The sequence below is a fragment of the Rhinolophus ferrumequinum genome, chromosome 9 (assembly GCF_004115265.2).
Source record: "Rhinolophus ferrumequinum isolate MPI-CBG mRhiFer1 chromosome 9, mRhiFer1_v1.p, whole genome shotgun sequence".
Lineage (NCBI taxonomy): Eukaryota > Metazoa > Chordata > Mammalia > Chiroptera > Rhinolophidae > Rhinolophus > Rhinolophus ferrumequinum.
In genome coordinates, this window is record NC_046292.1 from 32,259,437 (window position 1) to 32,273,405 (window position 13,969).

A 13,969-nucleotide genomic window follows, 5' to 3' on the forward strand; every position below is an offset into this window, starting at 1 on the left:
AAAGGCTCGTTCTCATCTGACCCCTACCCACATCTCCAGCCTCATCCATCTGCATTCCTCTACCCACAGACACAATCTGCTGCAAACATAGAGAACTTCATGTAGAGTCCTGCTTACACTTCAGTGCCTATGCATGTAATATTCTTTCTCCATGGTATGCTTTTTTAAATGTATTTGTCAATTGACAGTTGACATACAATATTATATTAGTTTTAGATGTACAACATAGTGATTAGACATTTATATATCTTACGAAGCGATCGCCCTGGTAAGTCTAGTACCCATCTGGCAACATACTGGTATGTTCTTCCTGACCTCTTCTACATGACTCTCTCAGTAATCATCTCATGTAGGATATGTTCTCTGACCCCTCAATCTCCGTTTTCTGTGCTTTGGTAATGCCTTGTACAAATCTCAGTTATTACAGTCATCACACACTATTTTAATTGTTGCTTATCGGTCTCTTTCACTGAACTATGAGCTCTATGAGGGCTTAGACTTAAACTTAAAACAAATGAAATATGGCATACCAATTCTAATACTATTACATGAATTAAAATTTACAGTGGAGAAAAGAATAAATAAGACACTGAGATTCCATAATTTCCATGTAAAAACATTCATTCTTTCATTCACTCAGTAAAAAAATATTTATTTAGCACCTACTAAGGGCCAGGCACTATGCCAAGCCCTAGAGAGTTGGTGATAACAATACAGACACATATACAAAAAGAATTCTGAGAGGATATAATCCAGAATGTTAGCATTGGCTATTAACACTTTGAATCTTGGGAAGATCTGAATAATTGTATCTTCTCCTTTAAAACCATCTCTACTTCCAAATCCTTCCTTAATAAACATACATTAATTTTATAATCACAAAAAAAGAAATGTGAGGGGTCCTCCCAAATTACAGATTTCTACCAATGAGTTGGAATACAATACCCAAAGTAAATAATGTGCAAATTTGTGAACCATAGCTAATGTGAAAACAAAACAATTTTTGAGAACTTTTAGTCAGATTCTAATTATACCTAATACAAAGAACAACAAGACTACAGTATGCAAAAATACTTGAGGATTTTCACAGTGCCTACTTTTGAAAAAGATCCCATGCAAATTGTCCAAGGAAAATACTGACCACAGTTGCAGAAAGGAAATATTTCCCACATTGCAGAAAGAAAATTATATCATTCTATTACATTTAATGCAGAAGAGCTGACAGCCTCTATACAACTTGTTCAGAAGACAAATTAATAAATAACACCATATTTCATTTGTATAATGATTTACAGCTTATAATTTACAGATGACAAAGCACTTTGACCTTCACAATAATTCTGTTTTCTTGCTCCCACTGGATAGTTTAAAAAATTAAGGACTGAAATGGAGAAGGCCTTTCTAACTATGACTCAAAATCCAAAAGCCATAAAGGAAAAGATTAAGAACTTTATCTATCGAAAAATCTAAAATCACTTCCTGAGAATAAAATAATACGTAGAAGTCAGAAGACAAATATCAAAATGGGAAAGCATTTGTAATACATACCACAGACCAAAAGAATGTACCTTATATATTATATTTATATATCATATATAGAGACCTAGAAATCAATAGGAAAGAGACCTAAGACTCAACAGAAAAATAGGTAAAGAATTTAAACAGAAAAAAAAAAGAATTTAAACAGGTAGTTTACAGAAAAGGAAATATGAGTGACTCAAACAATATAAAGAGAGAGATGCTTAACCTTAACATAATGTTTTAAAACTACTCTAATATATCATTTTTCTCTATCAGATTGTCAAAAATTCAAGTATGATATCAAGCAAAACACAATATTAACAACACTGATCCTGGAGCCAAGGTGCTTAGTTTCAATTTCTGTCACAGTAGCTGTGTGATTTGAGCAAGTCACTTAAATTCTCTATTCCTCAATTATTCATCTGAAAAATGGAGATAATAATAGTACCTACCTCAAAGGGATGTTATTAAGATTAAATGAGGTAATGTACATAAAACACTTAGAATAGTATCTGGCACATAGTAAGCACCATAGCTAATTTGGTGAGTGAACAAGCAGTATATATCGGAACAATCCCTAAGGAAAGCAATTTGGCAATATATCTCATAGTTATTAATGCATATATTTTTTGACTTAGAAATCCCACTTTCTGTAAATTTATCCCACAAATTCTCTTGCACACATGTAAATTAACATATGTTCAAAGGTCTTCATTATAGAATTGCTTATAATATCAAAAGACTGGCAGCAACACAAATGTCCAACGACATTTGTTGTTAAATTATGGTACATCGATTCAATGGAATACTATGCAGGTGTTTAAAAAAAAAAGAAAGAAAGAAAGATAGCAAAAGCTCTATATATACTGATCTGGAAAGGTTTCCAAGATTCATTAAGTGAAAAAGCAGCATGAGGGTGACGGAGAAGGGTGCATAACAGTGGGGAACCATGAGCTAACTTTTGCATGAAAAGTGAGAAAAATAAAATTATATATTCATATTTGTAAGCATTTGCCTAAAAAATGTCTAAAAGAATATAAAGAGGTGCGGCCGGTTAGTTCAGTAGGTTAGAGCACGATGCTTGTAACACCAGGGTTGCCAGTTGGATCCCTGCATGGGCCAGCGTGAGCTGCGCCCTCCACAACTAGATTGAAACAACTACTTGACTTGGAGCTGATGGGTCCTGGAAAAACACACTTAAAATAAATTAAAAAGTTAAAAAAAAAAAAAGAATATAAAGAGACTAGTAAAAGTGGTTGGGAGGGGGCACAGAACTACGTGGATGCGGGTAGGCATAGGAGTGAGATTTTCATTGTTTATATAAAACACAAACATGTAAATATTTACTTAACCATTTGAATGTATTACCTATTCAAAGATTAAATTTTTAAAAAACTAAAGCTCACAGAGGATAAGAAATTTGCCTACAATCATATAGCTAACAATAACAGGGTTGATTATAGTTAGGACTTCCATTGCTTTTCCTTATATCACACTGTCATTCTGAAATTTTCAGGCATGAAAGACTTAAAATTTATCACAAGTAGGCTTTTCTCTGAAACAACCACTACCTCTGAATGCTCAGCAAAAATAACACTAGTGAGACCACACTGAAGTCATCTCCATATGATGACTTAGGAAATAGTATAACATTCTGTTGATCCAAAACATTCACCACCACCCACACTATACAATGTAATGATTGGGCTTCATGTACCGGAAGGGGAGGAAATTCTCATAAAAGCCCTTATCATAGGTTTCAAATTCCAATACAACATTCATTTTGCAGAACAATAAAGTGTACAATACTAAGAATATGTCTATAAACACTTTTATGAAGTGTACGACACTAAGAACATATCTATAAACACTTTCACATAGGAAGAAAAGCATTAAAGCAAGTCATCTTTCTACTCATTTAAGACAGGGAACGAGTACATGTAAATATATAATTTTCTATTTACAATTAACATAAGTACAAAATGTTATTGGGGATCCTTGTGTGGAGAGTCCCTAACTTAGCCTCCCAACACATTCACTTTTAAACAGAATTAAACAGGCTCATCATATGTCAAATTGCAAAGGATTTGTGTTTGAGACCATCCCAAATATACATCTGTATGAGAGAATACATCATACATCCAAGGCACCAAGTATCTGAGGATCTCCACATTAATTTCACACACAAACATCTGTACCCTCTAGTACTACTTTCTAACAAGTGCCATGGAAGCTTCAACTCAATTCTGAGTCCCTCAAATCTGAGCAGCCCTACCTATTGGACCCAATATCTCCTCTGTTCCATTTCCTGCTATCATACTGGGTAATTACGACAACCATATTGATGACATATTCAACATATTTCATAGCCTTTTAACCTCCCACAACTTCAATAACCTATACCTTCATTCCCCTTCAACAGCACTGAGACAGTTACACCCTGTTGTTTTGTTTTTACCTTGAAATATTGAACTCTCAGTGATCCCATTCTGTATTTTTTAGAAAATCTGAATTCTACCACATTTCTGTTTGTCTCCTTATTCTCTAAGGATACCAGCCCCTCTGAAGATTTTACTTCTCATAACTCCAGCTTGGACCCTCAGGGTCCATCATATTACGCAAACTATCACTAGCACTGTATAGTTACTCTCCATTTTATCTTTTTTTCTTGTAAAATTACAAGTCCGGATCAACCCAACCATCCTTCTTGCCCTCCTGGTCTTAGGCTGCTGCAAAAAGTGTAAATTCCATGCTACTGGGCCATATTACAAATATACTATTTCTAATTTTAACTGCGCCTTCAATGTGGTCAGCAATCTTTTTTAAAAACTGCTTAATCCATTCCTGTTTTATTTTCCACTGAAGATTTCCACGGCCATAACCATAATACTCAAATCAGAAACGCACTATAGTTCCTTGGGTCTCCAGAGATCACTTGACTTCACAGATAACTACTGATCACATCAAGAAAATAAGGCCATCAAACTTTCTCAGTCTTTCTCTTCTATCACATCATTATCCATCTTGACTTCTATCCTTTGTGTTAAAGAATGAAATGCCCAACGTATTTCCTAGGTAAAATTTCCCCTCAACTTACAAAACTGTTTCACCCATACTAAAAAGAAAAATACATATGCACTGTAGAAGAAAGAACACAGGTTTCAAAGCTGGACAGACCTTGTTCAAATTCTTGTCTAAAGTTTTCCCAACTAGAAAAGAGGGATACTGATAACTAAATCACAAGGCTGCTGTGATCTATAAAGTATCTTTATAGCACCTGGCATAGTATATATTCTAAATAAAGATGCTTCACTACTTACTATCAGCTTTCCTTCACAACCACACATGTTGAAAGAGTAATTTTACTGCCTCCCATTTACTCCTCAATCTACCATGATCTGACTGTTGCCATCATTGTCACCATTATACCACCTAAAATGTTTTTCAAAGGAAACAAGTGATCTCCTAATTGCTAAATTCAGTGGTGTCTTCCTAATCCTCATTCTACCTGACCTCTGGAGCACCTGACACTGATGGCTACCCCCTCCCTTCTTGAAACTCTTTCTTCCTTTGGCTTCTATTATAATGCCATTCTGTTCTAGTTCTAGTCCCATTCCTTTAACCTCTCTTTCTTAGTGTCTATTACCCTTCAAACAATGATGTTCCTTCTGGTCCACAGCCCTTCTCTCCTTTCAGTATTACCATCCATACTAAGGCTTCAGATATCCCCCATATATTCTTTGCTGATCCCTCAAATTTACGTATTCAGTTCTAAACTTTCTCCCAATTTTCAGACCAAAATTTCCATCTACCCACAGTAATATCTGAAAAACACCTCAAACTGTATTTGTCCAAAACCAAATTCATTACTTTCCCTCAAAATTGCTTCTTCATGTTTGCTACTCCAATTAACACCACCAACCAACCCATCACATCAGCCAAGTCAGAAGCCTCCCCCGAATTCTCTCAACTCTATTTTGAAACCTCATGGAATTGCATGACAGTCCCTTCATTTTCCCACAGCCATTCCAGTTCATTCCCTCAGATCTGGATTAGCACACTAGTTTCCTGCCTACCTAGGCCTTCTGCCTCCACTTTCGATTCTTCCTCCACATATTCGCCAGAGATAATCCATCATACCAAACTACTGCTTACAAAGTGGCTCCCCATACCTACAAAATAAAGTCCAAATTATTCAGAAAGGTTTTCTTAAAGGTATAAATTGAAAGGTTTTTTTAAAATCAGACAAACCTGACTTTCATTTATCGCTAAATCTGATTACTGGCTTAGTCCCGAGTCTTCAAAGTAAAAGACAGAGGAGGGAAAACGAGGGATGCGGAGGATGATGACCGGAGAAGAGAAAAGAGAGGGAGACAGCAGTGTCTGAGGGGAAGGAAGTATCTTTCCAGGGAAGAGTAGGTTTGAGGGAAGTAAAGTGAAGGGAGTCCAGATCTCTGAGGGAGGAGGGTGAACTGAGACGAAGGAGGCTCAGTGTGGAACTGGAGGTCTCAGGAACAGTTCTCCGAGGGAATGAAGGTTTCCTGCCCAGGTCCCTGATATGAAGCAACTTCTAATGGGTTCCCGGCCTCTGAGGCGCGAGCGGGGTGGGGGTGTGGGATAGGGGAAAGAAGGGGGTTGTCCCGGGACCCTGAGGGAAGTGAAAAGGGAAGAAGAGGAAGGGGTCGAGCAGTGTCCCCGGCCACTGCGAGGTGCACCTCTGGGAAGCGAAGGGGTCCTATAGGTGTTAAGAGACCCGAGAGCCAATGCTCCGGAGCCGAGGCGGGTGTAGCAGCCGCGCGCGCGGGCCGAGGTGCCCCGGATTTGTGCCCTACGCGCTCTCTTGGCGTTACCTGAGGCGGGACTGAGCAGCCAGAGGGGTGCCTGCGCGAGCGGGAGGGGGAGGCGTCGGCAAAGAGGGAGCATAGTAGCCCTCACAGCTCGAAGGCGGCAGCGGCTCTTAGCCTGCGGAGGCGGTGGGGGTCCCTCGCGTAGAAGCCGATGATTCCGTTAAGCTAGCGACGGCGGAGGACGAGGAGGTTACTGCCATGGCCCCGCAGTCGGGGCGGTTTCCCCCGCCTACTTGGCGGGACCAGGAGGATGATCCGGCCCGCGAGCCAGAGAAGGCAGCTGAAAGATCCGCTGGGCTCCCTGGCCCCCAGCGACTGAAACGCCTGCCCAGCCGGTCGGAGGAGCTGAGGGCGGGGCTCTGGTGAGCCACGCCCCCTCCTCAAGCATATCTCATAACAGCCAATCAATAGTCAATCCTTGATAAACGAACTAGTGGATTTGCCCAATTAGCACCAGGAATGACACGTGGTATGAGGGTGGGCACAATGGGCGTCCAGAAAAGCCAATCAACAGCCGTAGGCGCCAACTCTAGAGGACGAAGGGAACCAATAGGAAGGAAGTGGGGGTAAAAACAGAAGAGGCAGTGTGTTTGTAAGGCGGAACCAACGCGGAGGGAATACACCTGGGGGAAACCTAAATCCAGGAGCCTCGCAGAGGGCGGGACAGTAAACACAAAACGGACCAATCAAAATTCCAAACATATAAGGGATTGGTAATTGAGAAAGCCAACAGAAAATGGATTAAATTGGCGCGGCTTTTGGGTTGGTGAAGGTGTATTTGAGTAAGGACTATCTGTTTACGGAAAAGTCCTCTGAACGCCGCGTCCTGCAGGATCTGAGTATAGTGTGTGTGTGTGTGGGGGGGGAACTGATGTTACATAAATAATTACTGTATTAACGACTTGAGGCAGTAGTAACAGCAGTGGGCCGGGTCAAACAAAATGCTGCGGAAGCAATTCATCTAGACTGAGATTAATTTCTGTGAAGATTTATTGGAAGAGGTAACTCTTGAGCTGGCTTGAAAACAAAGGATTTTGAAAGAATGGGGTTGGGATTAAAAATTTTGTTCAACTGTTCAACAGGCACATATTTCCTTACGTTTTCCATATGCCTGCACCTCAGGCGCTCATAATCTCATGCGTCAGTAGGGCTTTTAGGGCAAGTGCAGGCAAAGAAACGGTGGAATGTAGGTCTTCTTGCACCAGCATTCTCTGGGATTATAGATCACCTTTCCTAAAGACTGGTCTTCCACACCTGCTGTCAAAGGTCTTTGACAGATGAGTGGGATTTGAATATAGTAGTCTACCCTAATCCTTGGAAAGTTTCACTTTCCATAGTTTCACTTTCCACAGGGTCAACTATAGTTCAAAAATAGTAAATGGAAAATTCCAGACATAAAAAATTTTAAATTGCAGCCATTCTGAGTAGCATGATAAAACCTCACGTAACACGGCTCCATCCCGCCTGAGTCATAAATCATCCCTTTGTCTAAAGTATCTATGTTTATATGCTACCCACCTGTTGGTTACTTAGTAGCCATCTTGGTTATCAACTGTCCTGGTATCACAGTGCTTGCTTCAAGTAACACTCTTAATAATGTCTCATTCACCTCACTTCATCTCTTCACATAGACATTTTATCATTTTACATGGCAAGAAGGGGGAGTATAGTACAATAAGATACTTTGAGAGACCACATTCACAATTTTTTTTGCAGTATATTGTCATAATTGTTCTATTTTATTATTAGTTGTTAATCTCTTACTCTGCCTAATTTATAAGTTAAACTTTATTATTGGTATGTACATATAGGAAAAAAATGTATATATAGGGTTCAGTACTATCTGCGGTTTCAGGCATCCACTAGAGATAATTGGGACATATTCCCCGTGGCTAAGGGGGACTACTGTGGTTAGAGTATAGGTGGTGTGCATTCCTGGTGGCAATAAAGTTTAAAAAACGTGTGACAGGAGATAAAATGTGAAGAGGTTAAATGGGGGTTGGGCTTCAATGCCAAATGTGTCCTTTCTTTTTTATGCTGTGAGAGCTATCAAAGGTTCTTGAACAGGAGAGCAGCCTTAACAGGACACTGTTTTAGGAAGATTAATTAATTGGTAGCTTACAGGATCTCTGAAGGGAGAAAAGACATCACTCTAGTCCAGAAGCCTTTTCTGTATCATTCTTCTGGCAATAAGTCATGTGCTGCCACCTGGTGACAGTTCAAATACCATTGTTCCACATAGCTATTTAATGTTTCTACCTAACAGTAGCTCTAGCGCCCTCGCAAACCTGCCTCCCACAGAGACTGATGCAAAGTACTTGATAAATAAGTACCGTGTTTCCCCGAAAATAAGACCGGGTCTTATATTAAGTTTTGCTCCAAAAGACGCATTAGGGCTTATGCTCAGGGGATATCATCCTGAAAAATCATGCTAGGGCTTATTTTCCAGTTAGGTCTTATTTTCAGAGAAACACGGTAGGTCACTGGTAGCAAGTAGAATTGAATAATGCCACCATGCCAGATGTATCACCCACCCAGTAAAAGATGTAAAAGACAGAGGTCCCTTTCACCTGGTTCAGCAGGAAGACGAGCTTTGATGGAAAGTTTTCTGTTTTGTTTTTTTGTTTCTGTTTGACCCAGGTCTAATCTCTACCATTCCACTCTGAGCAATCTCCCTAATGCTGAGGGTAAAGAAACAAGGATTGCCTTATAGCTATTCAGGTGTCAAAGGCCCACTCTTCATGACCTGTCTGCTAGTTAGGCCAGGACCTTGAATGCCCCCTATAAAGGAAGTAGTTCTTGCCCTCAGCCTTTTGTGATGCTTTTATTTTAGATAACTGTCTCCTCTTCCCAGCTAGACTGAGCTAAGAGCTGGGACCTTTACATGAGCCCACTATACATCTTAGCTCAGGGCAAATACATACTACGACCGGTATGTATTATGCTCAATAAATATCCACTTGGTAAATGAAAAGCATCATATTTTGGCTGTATTTAGCAGTGGAAGAGACCTCATGAAAACTCAGTGACATACTGTTTCTACTAAGGAAATCCTGCACTGCACTATCTAGAATACAAAGCCCAGGCAAAGAGAAAGTAAAGTTTCCCTTAGTCTACCTAGGAAGATATAGGTATTTTCCAGAGAAAAACCAAATGGTCAAAGGATCAAAACCAAAAACCACAGGGTGGCCAGATGGCTCAGTTAGTTAGAGTGTGAGCTCTTAACAACAAGTTTGCCGGTTCAATTCCCGCATGGGATGGTGGACTGCACCCCCTGCAACTAAGATTGATAACGGCAACTGGACTTGGAGCTGAGCTGTGCCCTCCACAACTAGACTGAAGGACAACAACTTGACTTGGAGCAAATGGGTCCTGGAAAAACACACTATTCCCCAATATTCTCCAATAAAATTCTTTTTTAAATTAAAAAAGCCAATAGCCACAAGGCATTTTTAAAAATATGAAATATCACAGTGTATCACTCCTAGTAGAAATAAGTATTGAATCATAAAATTTGTTTCATGATTAATATATACATGTATATTTTCTGGGCTATAAGGTAAACTATTTCTTACTGGAGGTACAGTCAAAAAATTCTGAAAGCCACTGGATTAGAGGCAGAGAGACTGAAAGAAGAGAGACCAAGGAGGAGACGTCTACAGAAATGTAGGCTGGGCAACTGAGGATGAGGAGGTGTGGAAGGCTGCAGTGAGCCTCAAAAGCACAAGCTGGAGATGAGGAGAGGAAGCCCCCTATTGCCCAGGTCCAGGGCCCACCAGAATGTCTCACCCTCCCTGCAGCCCCACAGCAGTCAGCTCGAGCACTGTCTTACCTCATTCTACCCACCAGAATGGGAGCTCCCACCTCCTTCCAAGTCCCACTGAGCACAGGGCTTGAACTCAGAAGGTACAGCTATAACTGTCTAAGAACATGGAATTCAGAGAGGAAGGTGGCAGGAAGCAGTCATGTTACAAGAGGAAGAAACGGTACGATGAGTCTATCCCATGTGGGCACTGATTCACAGAAAACACGTCAGGGAGGGTTAAATCATTTTACTACAGTTGGTGGGCAAGGATGTGCAGGCAGTGACAAGCCGCAGGAGGGAGGGCAGATACCAGCTAGATCAAGAGGGAAGGGGCAGGGGGACCAGAAACAGGGCTTTGGAGAGGCAAGTGAGCAAAGAAGACTTCATCCTATTACTCTTATAAGTCCTTCCAGGTCAGTCAGGAGCATCTTGGGGCCCTTAAAGGACAGGTCCTCCTGCTCAAGGTTCTGGGCCTAGAGCTGAAAGTTGCTGTGTTCCAGGTTAGAAAGGGTGCTCTTCTGGAGATCTAAGAGGAGAGAAAGGGAACAGAAAACCAACCATCAGCAAACACTGTGATACACACATAATTAGGCCTTGAGCCTGTCTGATGGAGAGGGACATACAGGCCTCATTTGGGATAAGTAGCAACAGAGGTCAATGGATTCACAAAAAAAAAAAAAAAGAGGCCAAGACTCCATTCTATCCAGGGCCAAACAATCACGCAGCTGGCATTTGGGCACCATTCAGATTCAGCTTCACCCAGAGCTGGGATCACTGTCCTTACCCCTACCTAGCTTTCTTAAAAGTTCCCAGGTATTGTTGTTATACAGAAGACTGTCTTCAGAGCTAAATGAAGAAAGAGACATGGCAAAGGTGGCAGCCAGGGACAGCTTAGATTGGAGAACATGAACAGAGGTGCTGCAAAGGGAAACAGAATCAGAGGCAGAAATGGTGATGGTGGGTCAATGAGGCCCTTTTAGCAAAGAACTGTCCTCCTTCCTGAGGCCAGAAGTCCCCCTTTATCCTCCAAACATATAAAGATACCTCAGTGATTCTGTATCAAGTGAAAAATACCCAACACTGCCCTTATGGGCTGTAACCCAGATACTCGTACTACCCCTACTGGTCCATGTCAAATCTAGGATAGCTGAACTTTGGTCCCCAATGCCTGGCCTCTATGAGACAATTCCCTTCCACTGCCACAGGCACCCACAACCCCTGACCTGGGGAGGTCATGCTCCTGCTGGGCATCCTGGGCCTCTGTCCTGACAGCCTCTTTGCTCTCCTGGCCACTCTGCAGCTGGTCCAACATCTGCCAGACCATGATCGCAGGTAGAATCAAACCTCTCTCTCTCCAGGAGGAACCCCTTTCCCTATGACTGTCCTCTTCAGCACACTTGAAACCCTCAAGTGGGCAAGGACAGTTTCTCCTGGCCTGGAGCAGAGGGCTTGGGAAGAAGAACTTTGGAGGGAGGAAGAATCAACACGAAAGAGAAAAGAGATACAGGTAGGAAAGGGTATCCAGGCCTGCCTGCAGAACAGGACAGGTAGAGAAAGGGGACTCCACAGGGAGATATGAAAAGATAGGTCCAATCCTGGTCCTACCTTCCAGCTGCAGGCCTGAGCTTGCCATCCCTCAGCCATCTATTTCAGCAACAGCTCCTGGTGCTGGCCTGCAAATGAGAGAAAATGTAAGAAGACTCTTCTCCAACTTCTTTCCTTCTCCCTCTCTGCCTTGTGCCCAGTCTGGTGCTGAAAACTGAGCTAGAAGCATTCTGGTCCAGCTGATAGGAAGCTTCCAAGCTGACCCAGGAGAGTAGACTCACACCTCTAGAGATAAGACAAAATACTTGGCCAGATTTCTGAGTAGCTTAAGCAGTTAGAGCTATGGCCACTTACTGGGAAAACAAGAAGGCTTTCCAGAAAAGTGGACCAGTGAATTCATACCCTCCCCCAATCTTTTATTCATTCAGCTCATCACACAGCAACTTCAGTTCCTCCCTCAGAATCTTTGACTCCTCCCAAATCAGTTGCGCCTGCAGGGATGACAGCAGTGCCATTCTAAAGCCAATCAACAAGCCCAGAGGAAGTTACCAGAGTTCCAGGAGGACTGAAGGAGAGGTCTTGCCCATCCCTTACTTACTCATTTTGTAGCTCTTGGTGAAGGCCACTGGTAGCACTGCACTTTCATGGTCCTGTATGTATTTGGGTTTGGACCTGTTCCTGCACCTGGCTCTGAAGGCCTTGCAGTTCCCTTCTCAGCCCCTCCAGGCGTTGCTCCAGAAGAGCCCTCCACTCTGGGCCCCCCTGCAGCAACCTTAGTGATGCTATAATAGGAGAAGTTGAGTGTCAGCTCCTCTAAGAGCTTCACACTTGAGCCCAGACTCCACTTGCAAATCAATACACAAGCACACTCACAACAGGTGTGTAACAAAATTGTGTGCATACATGAATGAGGCTATGTGTATGAAGAAAAGAACTGGCCAGATACCTTCCAGGATACAGATCTGGTACTTCTGCTGCTCTCGTTCTTCCAGCAGGCCCTGTACAGCCTGCCTTACTACCTCAGTCACCTACCCAGGCAGAAAACCACATGAGCTATTGGGTAAGGGGCTTCCCCAGCCCCTGGTATCCTCAGCTCACACAAACATCGCACATATACACATAGGATCCCAGGCCTCACCTGAGCCTGGGATCTAAACTGGGATCTGAGAATAGTAACTTCATCCCAGCGAGAAAATGCCATATGGGCCTCAGCCCAGCTCAGCCTTTCTGGAACAATAGGAGTCTCTAGAGCCCAAGACTGTTGAGCTTCGACTCCTGACTGGGGAGGCAAGTGATGAGGCGAAATCCAGGTCCCAGTCAGGTCTGCTGAGGGAATAAGGAAAGCACAAGTGCAACACTTCTGTGTGTGTGTGTGTGTGTGTGTGTGTGTGTACACGCGCGCGCGCGCCCGCGCAGTGGGAGAGGGGCAAAGGACAGATGTTTGTTCAGGAAAGGAAATAGCTGGACACTTGAAGGAATAGTGGATGGTACATGCACTGGAAAAGGAAGATCTTGGAAAGAGAAAAGACTGGGGGATAAAAAAAAGAGACAATACTTACGTGCAGCAGAGATGCCAAGGGGGAAACAACCGCTGCTGCAAAAGAAACAAGTGCTTGTCCAGTGAGATCTGACTCCTTTAATCCACACTCCCAAATCGGGGGCCTCAGGCGTCCCCTTACCTTAATCCTGGCCACATTTCTGTCAGTAGCATTGAGAAGCGCGTGGAGCTGCTCAGACCAGCTCAGGCTCTTACTCATAACCTACGGCAGGGGTCTGGCTCCATGGCGTATTGTGCCCTTGCTCTCCCAGCCCAGGACAACCTATGCACTGCCCATGAAAGGCCACAACGTCAGATCAAAAGAGGGTAATACCAAGGGTGAGGATGCAATATCAGACCAAAACTGAGCCTCTGGCTAATCAGGGATGAGGTGTTCTTGGGGAACTGGGATAAAAGCGGGATACCCTGATATGCACCTATCAGGTGGGACTTGAAGGTGCCAAACCTTGGTCGAGACCTCCCCAGATACAGAACACTAGCGCCATCACGCCGAACCTGTGCTAGCTACTACTGCCGCCGCCGGGTTCAAAACATTCCAGTAAGCCAGGAAAGTCCGACTTTAGACTGGCTGCCCGGGAGCCGCTTGAAAAACAAGAGTTCGCTTCTCACCGAGACAACTGGCGACGGAGGCTACCGAACTACGTTTCCCCGGAGGCGATAGGCGCATTCACACCCTACCGTGAAGATCGCCGG

The 13,969-nt window shown here is 42.9% G+C and overlaps 2 protein-coding genes across 3 annotated transcripts in view; both read right to left on the reverse strand.

The window, feature by feature from the left end:
- The window catches only part of TESK2 (testis associated actin remodelling kinase 2), a 117,581-nt gene extending 110,871 nt beyond the window's left edge, over nucleotides 1-6,710 (reverse strand). For both annotated transcript variants that reach the window (XM_033113366.1, XM_033113365.1), the window contains exon 1: nucleotides 6,372-6,710. The gene's annotated coding sequence lies outside the window, so the exon portion shown is untranslated. The remainder of the gene's footprint in view (nucleotides 1-6,371) is intronic.
- Nucleotides 6,711-10,405: 3,695 nt separating this feature from the next.
- CCDC163 (CCDC163 homolog) lies at nucleotides 10,406-13,958 on the reverse strand. The gene is given in 10 exon segments (XM_033114488.1): nucleotides 10,406-10,699; nucleotides 10,964-11,091; nucleotides 11,397-11,485; nucleotides 11,779-11,846; nucleotides 12,143-12,209; nucleotides 12,313-12,500; nucleotides 12,665-12,746; nucleotides 12,857-13,044; nucleotides 13,278-13,312; nucleotides 13,366-13,958. Coding segments are annotated over 10 exon segments (1,098 nt in total). The 5' UTR covers nucleotides 13,476-13,958; the 3' UTR covers nucleotides 10,406-10,556.
- Nucleotides 13,959-13,969: the final 11 nt, after the last annotated feature.